Source organism: Pteropus medius, unplaced genomic scaffold, assembly GCF_902729225.1.
Source record: "Pteropus medius unplaced genomic scaffold, Ma_sr-lr_union100, whole genome shotgun sequence".
NCBI classification, from domain to species: Eukaryota; Metazoa; Chordata; class Mammalia; order Chiroptera; family Pteropodidae; genus Pteropus; species Pteropus medius.
This window is the reverse complement of record NW_024355205.1, coordinates 18,977,269-18,992,892: the sequence shown is the minus strand read 5'-3', so window position 1 is coordinate 18,992,892 and position 15,624 is coordinate 18,977,269. Positions and strand designations below refer to the sequence as shown.

Sequence of the window (15,624 nt, the reverse complement as noted above, 5' to 3'; positions counted from 1 at the left end):
ACCTAGGGAGTTTGGTTAAAATGTAGATTCCTGGTCTTTATTCTCAGTAAGTCTAGGGTAGGTCCCAGAAATACAGATTTTAAGTTACCCCCAGGTGACTGATTCAGATAGTCTAAGATTCTTTCTGGAGTATAATTGTGCTGTTAATAAATTGTTGGTAGTTATCTGAGTTTATTAGCCAGCTACCAGTTGCATTGTGATGTACCTTGGAAAGCTTGTTGTTGCATTTTAAGTGCATACCTTGCTGGTGGAAACACATAGAACTTGAATCACTGTCTCACTAGAAGAGTGTAGTTGGCTCCTGAGATTTCCTCATGTGTTACAGCTTTTCTACAATGCACAGAACATTATGGGCAATTAAAATAATTAAGAAAGGAGTGTACCTTTTCTATTTAGCAAAAAAGCTAAACCTCAAGCTGCCATATTAGTTCGTTCGCAGTGTGTTCAGTACTTTACTCTTTTGAAAAGTACAAAATCACATGAATACAATCTTCGATCTCATTTCCTGAGAAGTGTGATTTTATTTATACTCTTGACAACATGGTAAAATCACATTGATAAAAAGATTATAGTAAAAGTGTTGAAAGTGCCCATATTTTGCCATCTTAACCATCTTAAGTATTTTGAAAGTCCAGTTTCATGTACTTCTTTATTCTATGAACTGTTTTAATAACAGAGTTTGAAGAGGGCAGAATGAGGGGAGAATGCTTTATTTTCTAACAGGATATATGTGCCTTGGCTAAATCATACATGAGCATATACCTATCTTGGTTATTTTAATTGGAAGTGCATGCCGCTTGAGGAAAACACTCCAGGTTCAGAAAGGAGTGCAAGAGGAACCCAAGTCCCAAGGGGACATCACCACATGGGAAAAAGTGTTTGGGCCTGCATGAGTTCACCAGAGTTCTGGTGCACCTTAGTTACCTTGATAACGCCTTGCATCATGTATAGCAGTTGTCAGAAACCATTTCCTTTAGTCAGTTAGTGTCTTAAAAAAGGAGGAGGGGTGCAGGATAATTTTTGACTTTTCTAGAAATAATATGTAAAAAAAAAAAAAGCACTCTCTTAATCCTATTGTACTGTTAAGAAATTTTTCAAAGATAACATTTTGTTTTTATTAATGAGAATAGTGATCTATATATTGTTCGTTTTGTTACTCTGTCAACCCAAACATTTATTCAGACACCTGACCCCCCCCCCGTTCTTTGGCAAATAATTACAGAATATAAATATTGTAATTGTTTTAGCAATGAAGTCATTTATTTTGAATTAACAAGAGTCGAAAAACTGATTTTACAGATGTTTCCATTGATTAGCTAACATGTAAAGGCTAACAGTTGAAAATATTTTACAAAACACAATGATAAGGCTTTAATTCTATTTGTAAGAAAAAAAGATATATCTTTTGCCCATTTCTACAATATATATTTACAATCTAAGTTTAGGAATGGTATTTATCTTTTTAAGGTCTAGCATAGATTTAACAGATACAGAAAAGCATGTCATTCGTTGTTGGTAGAAGTATATGTTGGTAAACATTTTCTAGGAAGAAGTTTGTTATTTGAGTTCTAATTTAATATACCCATATACTGTACGTTCTAAGTATGTTATTAAAACCACTCAAACGTAAGCATAGTTTGGTACATACAATTGCAGCATTGCTTAAAATAATGAAAACTTGGCATTAACTTAGGTGATCACTAGTAAAGAAATGGACATATAACAGAGTAATACATAGTTATTAAAAAGTATTTATGTTGATCTATTTCTATTTGCAAAGAAAAGTCATTAACATATACTGTAGAAAGCAAGCCTCAGAACAATATGCTTAGTATGTTTCTATCATTTGTATGAAAAACAAACTGTATATATTTATGTGTGAATGAATAGAGAAAGGACTAGACACATCATACTAGTAATAATTGTTATCTTTGGGATAAGAAGGCTCTGATTTAGCAGTGGAGGGAGGGGAAATTCAGTTGTAAGGAAGAAAAAAGATGTGACATTAACGTTCATGATTCATATAAATTTCTTGCTAGCAATTTCTGTTTGTCGTTTGAACTTACATTTTACCATCTCTTTCATTATTATTTAGTAGTGTCTATCTCTGTATAGATAATAGCCGTATAACTTATACCCATACTTTATTATACATCAAAAAAACCAAAAAACAAAAAACTGTAGTTAAGAGTATAAATTGTTAATTCTTTGACTTTGAAATAATTCAGATTATTGTAGTCACTGAAGATGTGAAAGTCTGAGTATGGAGAAAGAAAAAAGGCTCAAAATTTAAATAAATAATATTTGGTGCAAATTTTAATTTTCTCCTGAGCCTTTATTTTCACACTCCTAATTACACCAGATGGTAGGTTTTTATTTTATTTTATTTTACATCTTGTGACTGTGAGCTCCATGAGGACATGGCATTTTCATGTATGTTTGCAAAAGTTCCTGTGAATGAATGACTCAGATACCAGCTCTGCAGTTTTGTTTGATGCATATGTAATAATATTTCAGTTCTTAAGTTCGTTAGATATTTAAGGAAGTAGAGGTGTGACACAAAGTGTGTTGAATGATTTATGTATAGATATAAATTTATTTATCATGGAGACAAATGATCTTTTTATTAAGTTAATCTTAAGTTTTCAGATTTGCAGAATCTCTCAATGTGTTTTCTTTTGTATAAGTTAGGCCTTACATGAACAATTGAGGTAGTCACAAACAAAATATGCCTCTTTGTTGCCACACTTTTAAAGAATTGTGGAGCCGCCTTTTGAAATTTTACTCTCCTACAAAATACAGTCTGAGGCTCTGGGTGATTATATAGCAGTTGCAATAATATTAGCATAATTTGTTGTCAACATCTTAGACATAGTTAAGTATGAGTTGTGTGAAACCTCCCCCAAAGGATACTTAACAGTATGCTGAAGTGAAAATAAAGAGTTGTCAATGCATGTCTTTGTAACATATCTTCCTTCTTTAAACCAGGGAAAAACAACTGAGTCTTGAGTCACTATTAAGGAAAACATAATTCTTATTTGTTTATGAGCATATGTGAATTTTTGATTATTTTTTTTTTAAGCTGAAGTTAAACTGAGATTCTAATATTTTTCTTAGGAATAAATTCAGTTGTCATTAGTATGTTATTAAGAATATGTTTAAGAGTATTTGTTGAAAAGATAATCTTTAAGATCAAATGTATAAATAATAGAAACATCCATAGGATTATAATGCTCACCTGTGTAAACCTTAGTGGCTTGAGTATTTGTAAACTTTGCAATAAGAGCTACATTTGTGAAACTATAGGGACTTTTACTGATTAAATGGAAAGAAGGAAATGTTTGTGTATTGTGTTGTGTCACGGGAAGTCCACTAATTCATTTAATTAGGATGTATTCAAGTAATACTACACACTATATTCATTATAACTGGTTTCATTCATTATATTCTGAAGAATATTATTTTAGGTCTCTTTATTTAACTATAAAAATATATTTTACATAATTTTATAGTTTACATATTTTGGGTGATCTTTAGGTGAAATAATCCAGTAAAATTTCCTAGGTCGAGATTACTATTCTAGGTTTTAAATCAGACATTGGAAAATTCAAGATTTATCTATTAAAGTCCAGCTTTTGTGCTCGACTATGTTTGTACTTGATAGTGTTGAGGACTCTTGCCACATAACATTTTAGAAATCTTGGAGAGTGTGGCAACTATGATTGTCTGGTCCTAATAGAGAGATGTGCTTTATATTTTGGCCAGATTTAAAAAATTCCTTTGCATGTTGATGTTATAATTTAGCTTGATTAATTGAGCATGCTCAAATGGAAGACAGGCATAGATTAATTATGGAGAAGAGCTTGATGACCCCTGGTTGTGAGAACGATTTCTACCATGGAACGAAAGTTGGAACAACTTTCTATATAGGTGGGGCAAAGAGGTACACATTAATTGACTTTATACTTATTCTGAGTTGTGTAGTAATGTTATTAGGGAAGCATAGATGAATTTGTTACTATTCCTTGGGCAATGAAGATCATATTTAAAAATGTTTTTGGCAGAGGTACCATCAATCTCAGTAAGAAGCTAGGTGATATTGTTCAGAAGATATAAAGGTTAAAAATTAAAAACTAAGATTTGGCTATTAGTTACTATGTGAAATAAAATATAACTTCTTTAAGTAAACTTTGGAATCAAAGTCTATAATTATAGCATTGAACTGGGAATCCAGATCAGAAATGACTACCTAAGGGTAACAAGATAACTTCCTTCTGTAATAAATAATTATAATATGAAATAGGATTAGTGTTTTCTCTAGAAGAACAATAAAGTAGTCTTTGTAGTGTTATTTCATTATACTTTCTGTTAGAATAAGAGGGGAATGTTTAAAGGGCTGCCTGTTTAAATATCATCAGAAAAAAATGCAAATTTTCTCTTCTTTTGCCAGAATTGAAAACTGATTCTGTCAGAAATCCACAAATAATTATTTAAACATTTTAAATTTGCAAAGCCACATGTAACTGTTTCCAATTAGTCTGTGGATTAAAAAAACCCTTCCATCAACTTCACAATTAAGGAGGTTTATAAATATGGTTCTATGTTAACTTCATTGCCTAGTGCTCTTTTTCCAATGAGTGGAGTTTGATGCTGGTTTCATTTCAGTTATAAAGGTGACATTGCCAGTGTATTAAACTGTGTGTCTATAGCCCAGACATTGTAATTTGTAGAAAATACTTATAAACTAGTATTCAGATATATTAAGAAAAAAATTCAGTCATGTCACAAATATTATTGTTGGCTTACTGTGGACCAGGCACTGTTTTGGTGTTGGCTATTGCATGGAGAACTAGCTTGAGGACTGCCTGCCATCACATTTTTATGGCAAAGGTAGATGATAAGCAGAGGATAAGTACATAATATTATGCCCAATACTAAGAAATGCTATGAAGAAGAATAAAGCTGGAGAAGGGTTTAGCATGTCTGGGCTGATGTTGAGAGGAACAGAAGGTTGGATAGTTTTTAAAAATTAAATTCATTGGGGGTAATATTGGTTAATAACTTATAAGTTTCAGGTGTATAATTTTATAATACGTCATCAGTATGTTCCATTGTATGCTCACTACCCGAAGTCTAGTTTTCTTCTGTCACCATGTATTTGACTCCTCTTTACCTTCTTCATCCTACTCCCAACTCACTTCCTCTCTGGTAACCTCCATACTATTTCCCACAGTGGCTGCACCAATTTACATTCCCACCAGCAGTGTATGAGGGTTCCTTTTCTCTCATCCCCTCCAGCTCTTGTTATTTCTTGTCTTATTGATAATAGCCATTCTAATTAAAGTGTGAGGCGATATCTCAATGTGGTTTTGATTTGCATTTCCCTTACAGCTAGTGAAGTTGAGCATCTTTTCATATATCTGTTGGCCATCTGTTGGTGTTCTTAGGACAAGTGTCTGTTAAGGTCCTTCTGATTGGATGTTTTTGATAGTGGGCTGGAAAAGCTTCTAGGAGGATAATGTTGCAGTAAGGACTGGATTAAGGCCTCTTTAGGTACAAAATTGTGACCTTTTATACAGAGTACAGCTAGCCATTATAATATATTTATCTTCTAATAATCTTAAGCCTTTAAAAGTTTTAAATTTTGCCTGATGTAAGAATCAATTCGATTCACTTTTTAGTCATTGCCTGTGTAGAGGCTTCATGTCTTAAATATAAATATTTTGTCTTAAATATAAATATTTAAGGGACAGTACTCATTTTCTAATTTGAATGCAGTTTGGTTAGTTGCTTTTGGAATTCTAATCTTTGGTAATAGAACATCACTTAACCAGCACTCCTTCGTACCTTTCCCATAAGAGACCACTTGTTGATTAGGGATTCATACCTATCAAAATTTTAAAGGAATGCTTTGACATACCTTAGATTACTTATTTGAGTGGGTAAACACAACCTCTCTTTTCTTGGCAGCAACTTGTCACCCATAACAAAGTACAAATGTGTCAAGATCAGCAGGCCACATTGACAGTCGCCCTGCCATTCCAGGGGCATGTGTGGTTGAAAATTATTTTTTTTCCTCAGCAGTATTTCTAAAGCTAGTCATTTGCCTATCTCCTTCATTATTTTTTCCAATATGTTTTCTTAACCTTATTCTTTAAATTTTTTTTATTAAACTTTAGCCTTTCCCTAAGCTATACTGGCCATGTAATCATAGGCCTGATAAGCTAGTTTTAGCATTCTGATACACCTATTAAAATTATATTGTTTCTGTATCACTTAAAATTGATATGGTGCTACCAGTGGTGTACTTACCCCTTACTGAGAAACTCTGATCTCAGCTTTTTTTGTTATATGGAATTGAATACTGCCGAAGACTGCAATAAACCCATTTAGACCACAGTTTTCCCTGTATTATAAATAACAGCTTTGTTATTCTAGTAACTTTGTGAGTAGAAAAAATGGCTGCACAGACTCCAGAAATGCTTAGTTGGTTGATTGTATTCTGAAATCTCTGTTAATATTTGTGACAAACCCTAGGCAAAATTATTCCGTACATTAACTTAGTAAATTAATAATTTTCCTAATAAATTTACTGTTTTATTATATATCATCTCTCTATCTGTCTACTTACTAATTTTATTTAGTACTTTAACAAATAAATTACCAAAGTTAATGCATTGCTAATTATGGACTTGTCAGCACCAGTGAAGGTGGGGAGATGTTATGGTTTTGGGCAAGGGGCCTCTTCTTGTCTCTATCAAATACACACGGAGAAGTCAGACATCTCTTCCAGTTAGATTAAAACTGTCTTAGTAAACAGAAAAAAAAAAACAACAACCCTGAAATGATTACTCAGTTAACTTTCTCAATATGTTACCTATTTCAAAATCAAAAGCTTGTAAAATAAAAACGTCTACAATTCTCAGCTAATTACTCTGGGATGTAATAGGACCGACCTACATATAGTTTGATTCAAAAGAACTGAAATGATTAGTAAATATATGTGACTAGGAAATTTAACCTTGCTTATAGAGGTCATCCAGTTCTCCAAAATAAAATTTTAGTTGCATATCTTGTAAGCATCTGTTTATCCTTTATTGAAGCATGTGTGCAACCCTTAAATAGATATTTATATGAAGCCATCTACTGAGAGTTTAATGATAATATATATCAATTACTATAAGAGTAATTACATTTTTAAAAAATTTATTGTTGAACCTTTTCTTGATTTCCTTTGTTCTAGTGTTACATTTTCTCTTTTCTTTTTTATTTCCCCCCTCATACCTTAAAGTATATTTGATTTCTGATATCACTCAAGGAAAAATTTGTTCTTGGTCCCTGTGGCAGAATATGCTTTTTTGTCGAACATGTCACACATGAGGAGCTCTATAGTTGAGTGTGTGGGATTTGATCAATAAGTAAAAGATGGCTTGTTGTTATACACGTTTTAAAAAGTTTGATTCTCACTGCAAAACTGTTAAAGTCTTCATTTTTTTTTTTTTTTACTTATTCAGGGAAGCTTATTATTATATGTTGAAATATGTCCCAAATTTACCTCAAATAATTTACCTATTAGTAAATATCTTTACAATAGCAATATTTTCTTCAATAGTTATTTATGAACAACACATATTTCTAGAGCAGATATATTGGCAGGAATTCTCACACTGGATGTTACGCACACTCATTTCAACATTGTCTCTGTGTATAGAACAGAAATCCATTACTAGTTGAAGTAATGTTTTGGGAATTCAGTATTGATCCAAATCCTATAAAATCTTAATTTACCAAAACATTCAGTCATGAAGATTTTCAGTCTTCCCTGAATAAAGAGAAAGATTATAAGATAATAATCTGATATCAGCAATTTAGTCACATCATATTATATAGAATATGAATTTATTATCCCCCAGTGTCCTATATTGGGATGGAGCACATATTACCAGGTACAGCTAGATTAATAATGCATAAAAGTTGATATCCATTTGTATTGCTGAGTGTCCATGCCTGGCTAATTATAAATATTTTGGTTATCATCTTTGCCTGTATATTTTACAATTAAATAGTTTTTCCAACATAATATGTAGCTATAGTTCTTTCAATAATACTCTTTGAATAGGATTTCTCTGCTACAGAAATTAAAAATAACTACAATACTCATTTGTAAGCATTTTAGTAATTATAGTATGTTTGGTACTTGAGTGGGACTAAGCTTTTAACATGGCAGAAAGGGAAAATTATCAACTGTAGAAATGAATTTTGTGGTTGTATTTACACATAACTGTCAAGCAATGAAGATATTTCTAATAGTACCATTCTCCTTCCTCTATTGTTTGGACCCCTTAGATCATGATGAAATATTTTCTTGGGGTTGGGGATACATCCTTATATACATGTTTATTCCTGTCAGTTTGAATAAAATTTATCAAGCATAAAAAAAAAAACTCATCTAATATACCAGGTACTGGATTAAAAAAAAAAATGGTTTTACACCCTGTTGTCAGGGAGTTTATAACCTTAGGTGCAAAAGTACCATGAGATACAAAGTACTGAGACTATTCTGATGGAAAATTATTTGGCCTTATAGAGAAAGTGGTATATGAATAGCAACTTAACCAAGAAGGGATTTGCTAAATTGCAGGGGTGAGGGAGTATGTGTCAAATCAAAGAAAGGGTTAGCGTGCGGGAAGTCCCAGGAGCTGGGAGCAGCATGGCAGATGCCAAGAACCCGCCCAGCTCTTTGCAGCTCCTTTCTAAGAGGGAGGATGCTAGAATACAGCACTGGGAGAAACCAAAAGAATAAAATGTGTCAGTTCAAGACAAGGGGGAAGGCTCAAGAAAGAGGGAGTTGTAAATACTATAGGAGGTCACGTAAAGACAAAGACTGTGCATGTTCTTCGGATTTGGCTTTTCCGAGAGCATTGGAAGACTTGCTGAGCACTAAAGTCATAGGTGTGGGGGTCACACCGATACAGATTCAAAAATGAATGGGAGAGGAAGAAGCAGAAATATAGCACATGTAGATGTCACTCTAGACATTTGTCTAGGAACGACGTATTAAGACATAACGACGTATTAAGACATAGCCAGGTAGGGTCCCCATTCTTTCTGCTGTGCTACTCTCTCCGTTTTGGAGCTACTTCATCACTTTGAGTGCTAAGAAAGAGTTGAAGGATAGGCAGGGCATTCCTGTATAGAGGAGTATAAAGGGAAAGAAATCTTGAGAAGGAGCAAGTCAAGGTGGAAGCTTAATCCTGGAGAAGGGAAAATTCCTGGAAGAAAGAAGCAAGACACAGAAAGATAGTTTAAAGATGAGTGGTAGGAAGGTGAGAGAGCGTTCATGCCCAAGGGCCTCTCTTTTGACTATGACATATTTATGACATATAAGATCATCTGTTGTTGATAGTGGGAAGAAGATGGAGGAGGGACTTGAGAGTGCTGAAATTTAGGAAAAGCTGCTGTGTGGAATGTGAGAGGGAGCTGTCCAGGCCTAAGGGAATTCCTAGAGAGTGGGAGGGAATATAGTAACTTATAGAGGCAGTGATGGGTGTGTGTGTGTGTATGTATGTTTATGTATGTTTTTATGTGGGTGTGTTAATATATATGTTTGTGTATTTTTGTGCCCTCAAATAATCCTAGTCCAGATATTGTCATCAAGTCATTTGATTTACCAAAGTTTACGGAGATCCACCTGTTTTTCATCACTATGCTAGGGTTATGGAGATGAGTAAGATTGTTTCTATCCTTGGGAACATGTAGCCTAGTGGGTCAGACATGTAAGGAAATAAAACACTGTGTAGAAGTACAGAGGTAATTCAGAGGAGGCAGTGTGGATATATGAATGGGTGGAGATGGAGGAAGTGATATGGAAGCTTCTTGCAAAAAAAATGACCTCTTGGCTGGTTTCTGAAAGAAATGAACGATTGTAGGTGAGGAACTTCAAGATTCTGGAGAGAAGGACAAAAGAGTTAGTTTACCACAGATGTGGTACATGCTCAAGGCATGAAGTAGTTGAGAAATCGTGAACTGGGGCAAAGGTTCACAAAGGTGGATGGAGCTTAGAGTTTACGACTGACTTGACTTTGTTTTTATAGAACTAAGAGTTAGGACCAGAAAAAAATTTAAAAACAAAAGTACTTCTTGAGCATTGGTAAGAGTTGGTTCTTTTTAATGTTTCTCAAGAGTTATAGTCTTTAACATTTTCCAAAACAAGTATCTGGTAGTTTTTTTTTTTTTTTTTTTAAATGTTAACAATGACAGTATTAACCTTAAAATAAGTTTTTAAAAATTTTGCTAGCTAGCCGTGTTTATAAGTATATTATATATAATCACATTTGATATTCTGATTCAGAATACTCTATATTCCATATTCTGATTTCCAAATTATAAATGCAGCATATGCCAGTTGACTATTTTTGGCCCTTGAAGAAGTATAATCAAACACTATTATACTGTGTGATTGGATTGTGAAACTTTTAGAGTTATGAAAGCCTTGTTTCCTTTGTTGGTAACATTCTTAAGGGAAAAAATTATATATACTTTTGTTTCTGTAACTAGTAAGCATTTTTTGAAAGTTTTTCCATCTGACTGGAAAAGTAAGTTGATAAAAGCAAAAACGCCTTGCCATAAGGAGCAGCCTGGTAGTGCCGATATAATAGATCATTAGGCAATAGGGGACCCCCCCACCCCAACCTCCGGCTTCATTCGTACCTCTGAAGTGCATCACGCTGCCCAAATCAAATTGCTCACTTAATATTTAATGTTTCTGCGATGGAATCACTTTCTCCCTTGAGGTTGACTTCAGATTTGCCAGACACACTGACAACACTGCACTCCTTATTTTCCCCACATGACCTCAGCTTCTGCTTAGAAAATGTTCGAATAAAGGATGCTTTTGTTCATATCTCGCCTGCCTGTGATATATTGACAAAGTGTCTGCCGGCTGAATGGAATAGTTTTACAGTATGAGTGCGGCTTTCAGTGGAGGGGCAGGACTTGGGCTTTAGAAGGAAGTGAATTGGATAGGTCAGGAGAATGTACCATTTGTAAACACCCCTTTCCTTTTTTATTCACGTGTCAGGACAGCAGGGGCAGGCTGTTCAGTGCCCGTCCGTGCGCAGAGCCGGAGGGAAAGCAGCTTGGAAGTCAGCTGCAATTTTTAAACCTTGTTCCCCCGCACCCCAACCCCCCTCCTGGTAATGATCTTCAAGTGCTTAGACTTGTCTTAGAAGCTGTTTTGAAACTAACATGGTTTAGTCCACTAACTGCATGTTGGGTAAATTCAAAACCCACATGCTCGTCCTCTTGCAGTGGAATAAGTCACATCTGATGGACATTTTCTGTGCTTATAGCATAGTAATGAACGTCTGACAGGCGCGACCTTTCATAAGACAACCCACACTATTGGCTTTCTGCCCAGAATATTGCTGCAACACTATCTGTGATTGGTTATCTTTCTATCATGCATTGCTTCACAAGGGGAAACGGTCCCTTTTTTTAATAAGTCTACGATGGCTGGCTGCAATATGCCTCACTGTAAGTATTGTGAGTGAGTGAGTGTGTGTGTGTGTGTGTGTGTGTGTGTGAGAGAGAGAGAGAGAGAGAGAGAGAGAGAGAGAGACAGAGAGAGAGAGAGTGACAGAGAGAGAGAGAGATTGAGAGAGATTAAGAGCTAGAGAGAGAGCTGACTTGAATATGACTTAGTCTGGTAGCACATGGCAAGGTTGTGATACTGTAGGACATCAGTGAAGTGCTACTTAGTAAATCTTAACCTATCTCTTTTTTCTACAGGTTGGTACTAAGAAGTGCCTTTCCTGACGTCTCTGCTGCTTGGAACCGCTTCTAGAGCAGTCTCTGCTTTTGCCTTGCTTGCTGCCAGCTAGACTGTGACGACAGCACATCCACCCTCCACCTCTAGCCCAGACACCCCCATTTCTACTTATAATCAAGAGAAAAGCTCTAAGTATCTGGCATTGCCCTAGGCTGCTTTAGTTTTAAAAGAAAAGTTTACTGAAAAAGTAAGATATCTTCTGCCAGGAAATCAAGGAGGAAAAAAAATCATTTTCTCGATTTTGCTCTAAACTGCTGCATCTGTCTATGCCAAACTAATCAATACCGATTGCACCACCAAACTCCATTGCAAATTCAGCTGTGAGGAGATTCCCTTTCAGACAACTTTGCTGAAAGCAGCTTGGAAAATCGGTGTCCAAGGGTCTGCCACGTTTTCATGCTTGCATTTTGGGCTCAAAATTGGCACTGGGAAGGGGTTACTGAGAGCACAAGGCTGATTCGAGGCCCTACTTTTAAACGTTCATCTACTTAAGATCCTAGTATTTCTCTAAAAACCAAAACCTCTTTGAATTAACAGTTTCATGCTGTGAATTTCTAGTGGGAGATCTTTTCCTTGATATTGACAACACAATTTTCCATGTACTTTTAAAGCAGGGAGTGGGGGAAAAGTATTTTGAAGGGGACGTTTTCATCATCATTTTACAGTTTTATCAGTTCAGCTTTTTTTTGTTTTTGGGTTGCTGTTTTTTTTTGTGGGGGGGTCGGGTTTGTTGGTTTCACTGAAAATTTTAACTACCTGTAAAATCTAAACATGGCTGTTAGTGTCACACCAATTCGGGACACAAAATGGCTAACACTGGAAGTATGTAGAGAGTTCCAAAGGGGGACTTGCTCACGGCCAGACACGGAATGTAAATTTGCACATCCTTCGAAAAGCTGCCAAGTTGAAAATGGACGAGTAATCGCCTGCTTTGATTCATTGAAAGTGAGTAAATGTTATATTATTTTAAGGATATGCAATAATTGAATAAAGGGGATATAGACTTAGTTCACTGAGTTTGGAACTATGGATTTGCTAATAGTATTTGCTAATAGTTTAGTTATATGGTGTGTTCTTTTGGATGATGTTGGGGTGGGGGGGAGGGTCTTTACTGTGAAGCAGCAGAACCAAGTCTGGCCAAACATGTTTATTATGAATAACTTTATCAGTCTTTTAATGTTATGACTTTTTTTTCTAGAGCAGAAGGTGCCAGCATACGTTTTACTTGATAATAGCAAAGTCAGTGTCTGTCTATAGGAATAGTAAGTGTAGATACAAGTGTGTGTTAGCAATATGCATGGATTATATGCAATGTGTGTCAGTGTCTGTCTATAGGAATAGTAAGTGTAGATACAAGTGTGTGTTAGCAATATTCATGGCAGTAGGTGAAAGAAGATGGTTTGATTTTGCTTGTTTCTAAAGGTGCTGAACTGTCGTGAAAGAATAGCATATTTTAAGTCACCTAAACTTGGATAGACATTTTATATTAATTTGACCTTATGGCTCTCCTTTTGACTGTACGAGCATATTATTTTAAGGCTAGAAACAATACATTTTGTGGAAAGTATAACTAGAAGTAAAGTTTTGGCCCACTGCTACAGTACACTGAGGCACAAACTTTGTTAAATGTGAGTTTTATAAATAAGTAGAAACTCTTAAGTACTATTATTAATTGGATACTTTTAGCTTCTAAAATTCCAATGTGAAGGAATTCAGCAGTTTACTTTTTGTTAGATCCTGATTATTGTTTATTTGTAACTGTCTCAGCTAGAAGTATTAAAAGTTAGATTTTGTGGACACCGTAATACTAAAAGATTCACTTTAACATATCTTGACTTACAGAAATGTTATTGGGTTTGTATTCAGGTATCAAATCTGAAAGTGGGTCTTTAAAAAGATAGCATACATGTCTTTATCTTGACATGCAAGGTCAAGTCTAGAAATGTGAAGAGTCCTGGGTTCTCTACCTCCCTGGTTTAATTCAATTGCCTTTGAATACTAATGTGCCAATATAATTCACTCTCAAATTTCGAGACTGGCATCTCTACCGTTCTACATATACAGAGAAGTAGAAGTCTTATAGATCCATATTGTGTTTTGCAAATAAAAATAGTGCTATAATATTAATGCTTTCTTTAATAAATAGGGGTGAATTAACTGAAATAGCTCATCTATAAGTTAACTCATAACTCACTTCAATGTTCTGAGTTAGCTTGGGGGTTAACTATTTCAGTTCATTGCTTTTTGGTCCAGATTGGAGTGCTAACTTTGCTAAAGTTATTTTCCAAAGACTCAAGAATAGTAATCTTCACAGTAGGATACAAAAAGGAGGCATTAACAAAAACAAAGATATTGTATAATGTTAAATTATTCTTAATGTCATCGTCCTAAAGATTAGTAAGCAAAAGTTATAAATTATCATTGGGCCTTTTTCTTTCTCTGAAGACATCAATGAAGGACACAGTGGTTGTACATTTGCCAATATGTATTCCTAAATTCATGCTGACTGAATTTGGGTGTAATTAGAGACCGGGACCCATAAAATGAGGGGCAAAGGGCTAATTACACTTGTCGGTAAACAGCTGTGTCCATAAGTAACTCTGTTTTGACCCAATTACTAGTAAATCCAATTTTTAATCCTACAGACAGTTGATGGTGCACTCTAGTTACAAAATGAAGGACATTTAACTTGTCTGTGACATTGAGTAGTTTCACAGAAGACTTGCCTCCACAGCATTTGGAAACATTGTGAAACATTAAAATTCAGTTGCTATTTTTCCATCTCAAAATATTTTTTTAGTCGCTGCTCACTTGTGGCCACAGAACAGTCTCCCTTTGAGTAAAGCGGCAGCATTGCTTAATGACATGCTGTGTGGTTAATAAGATTCAACTGCCACATCAAGGACTTTTTTTTTAATAACAAATAATTGGAAGATTTTAAATTTATTTACAAGATGAACTCATTATAGCAGCTAATCAATGCAAACTCTGTCCTTATTCTTTGTCTTGCTAAGAGAAACTGAAATTTAATTTATAGTCTAAAACTTGGTAAAATATTTTGATTTGGATAAGAGGAAGAAAACACAAATGTATTTATGGAGATGTTTCATTCTCAGAATAATAGCTCCTTAAATGTGAGTGAAATAACTGTGTTAAGAATTAATTTAAACAAAAATTTGGAATATTTAATTAAGTATTCAAGTTTCAAAAACCATGTTTTTTTTTCACTATATATTTCGAACTAACACATGTGATTCTTAATAGTGTGTAGCATCTTACCTTTTATATAGAAGTCTTCCTGTGTTCAGTTTTGTGGCTAAAATAGATCAAAAACGTACTTTAAAGCAGTTAGAGTAACTCTGTGACTCATGCTTGAAGTTCTGAAATTTAGGAGCATTATGAGGTTTCCACGCCAGTAACGGCTGGATCATTTGTATTGTCTCAGAGAGTGAAACGGAAGAATTTAGAAAACTCATCACATCCTGACTTCTTTAATAAAATGTGTTCTGTGTATTGCTACAATCCATAGTCCAGCCTTTTCTGAGTTCTTGAGCCATGAGATGGAGGTAGCCTGTGTAATCTGCTATTTTTAGCAAGTTAGGAAAGCAAACCAAATACTCTCTGAGAGGACCCTGTGAAATGGCTGTACCCTTCAGCTGTGCTGTTTCAGACTTTGGCCAGGCTCCCAGGTGACTTACGTTTAGCAGACTTCTACTTAGAAGAAGAGAATTCATTAAAAACAGAAGTTAAACAGTTCAAGAAAGTATTTATGTAAAAGAAATTAATTGGCATAT

General features: G+C 34.8%; 1 protein-coding gene across 15 annotated transcripts in view; it reads left to right on the top strand.

The window, feature by feature from the left end:
* Positions 1-15,624, top strand: part of MBNL1 (muscleblind like splicing regulator 1) — a 190,148-nt gene that overhangs the window by 39,923 nt on the left and 134,601 nt on the right. For 12 of the 15 annotated variants that reach the window (XM_039857368.1, XM_039857366.1, XM_039857371.1 and 9 more), the window contains exon 2: positions 11,791-12,775. The exons of 2 other annotated variants lie outside the window; for them this stretch is intronic. In XM_039857368.1, the coding sequence (XP_039713302.1) occupies positions 12,602-12,775 (174 nt within the window). In that variant the 5' untranslated portion in view covers positions 11,791-12,601. Of the gene's footprint in view, positions 1-11,270; positions 11,536-11,790; positions 12,776-15,624 lie in introns of those variants that run through there. One more of the 15 variants, XM_039857367.1, reaches the window with a different exon arrangement.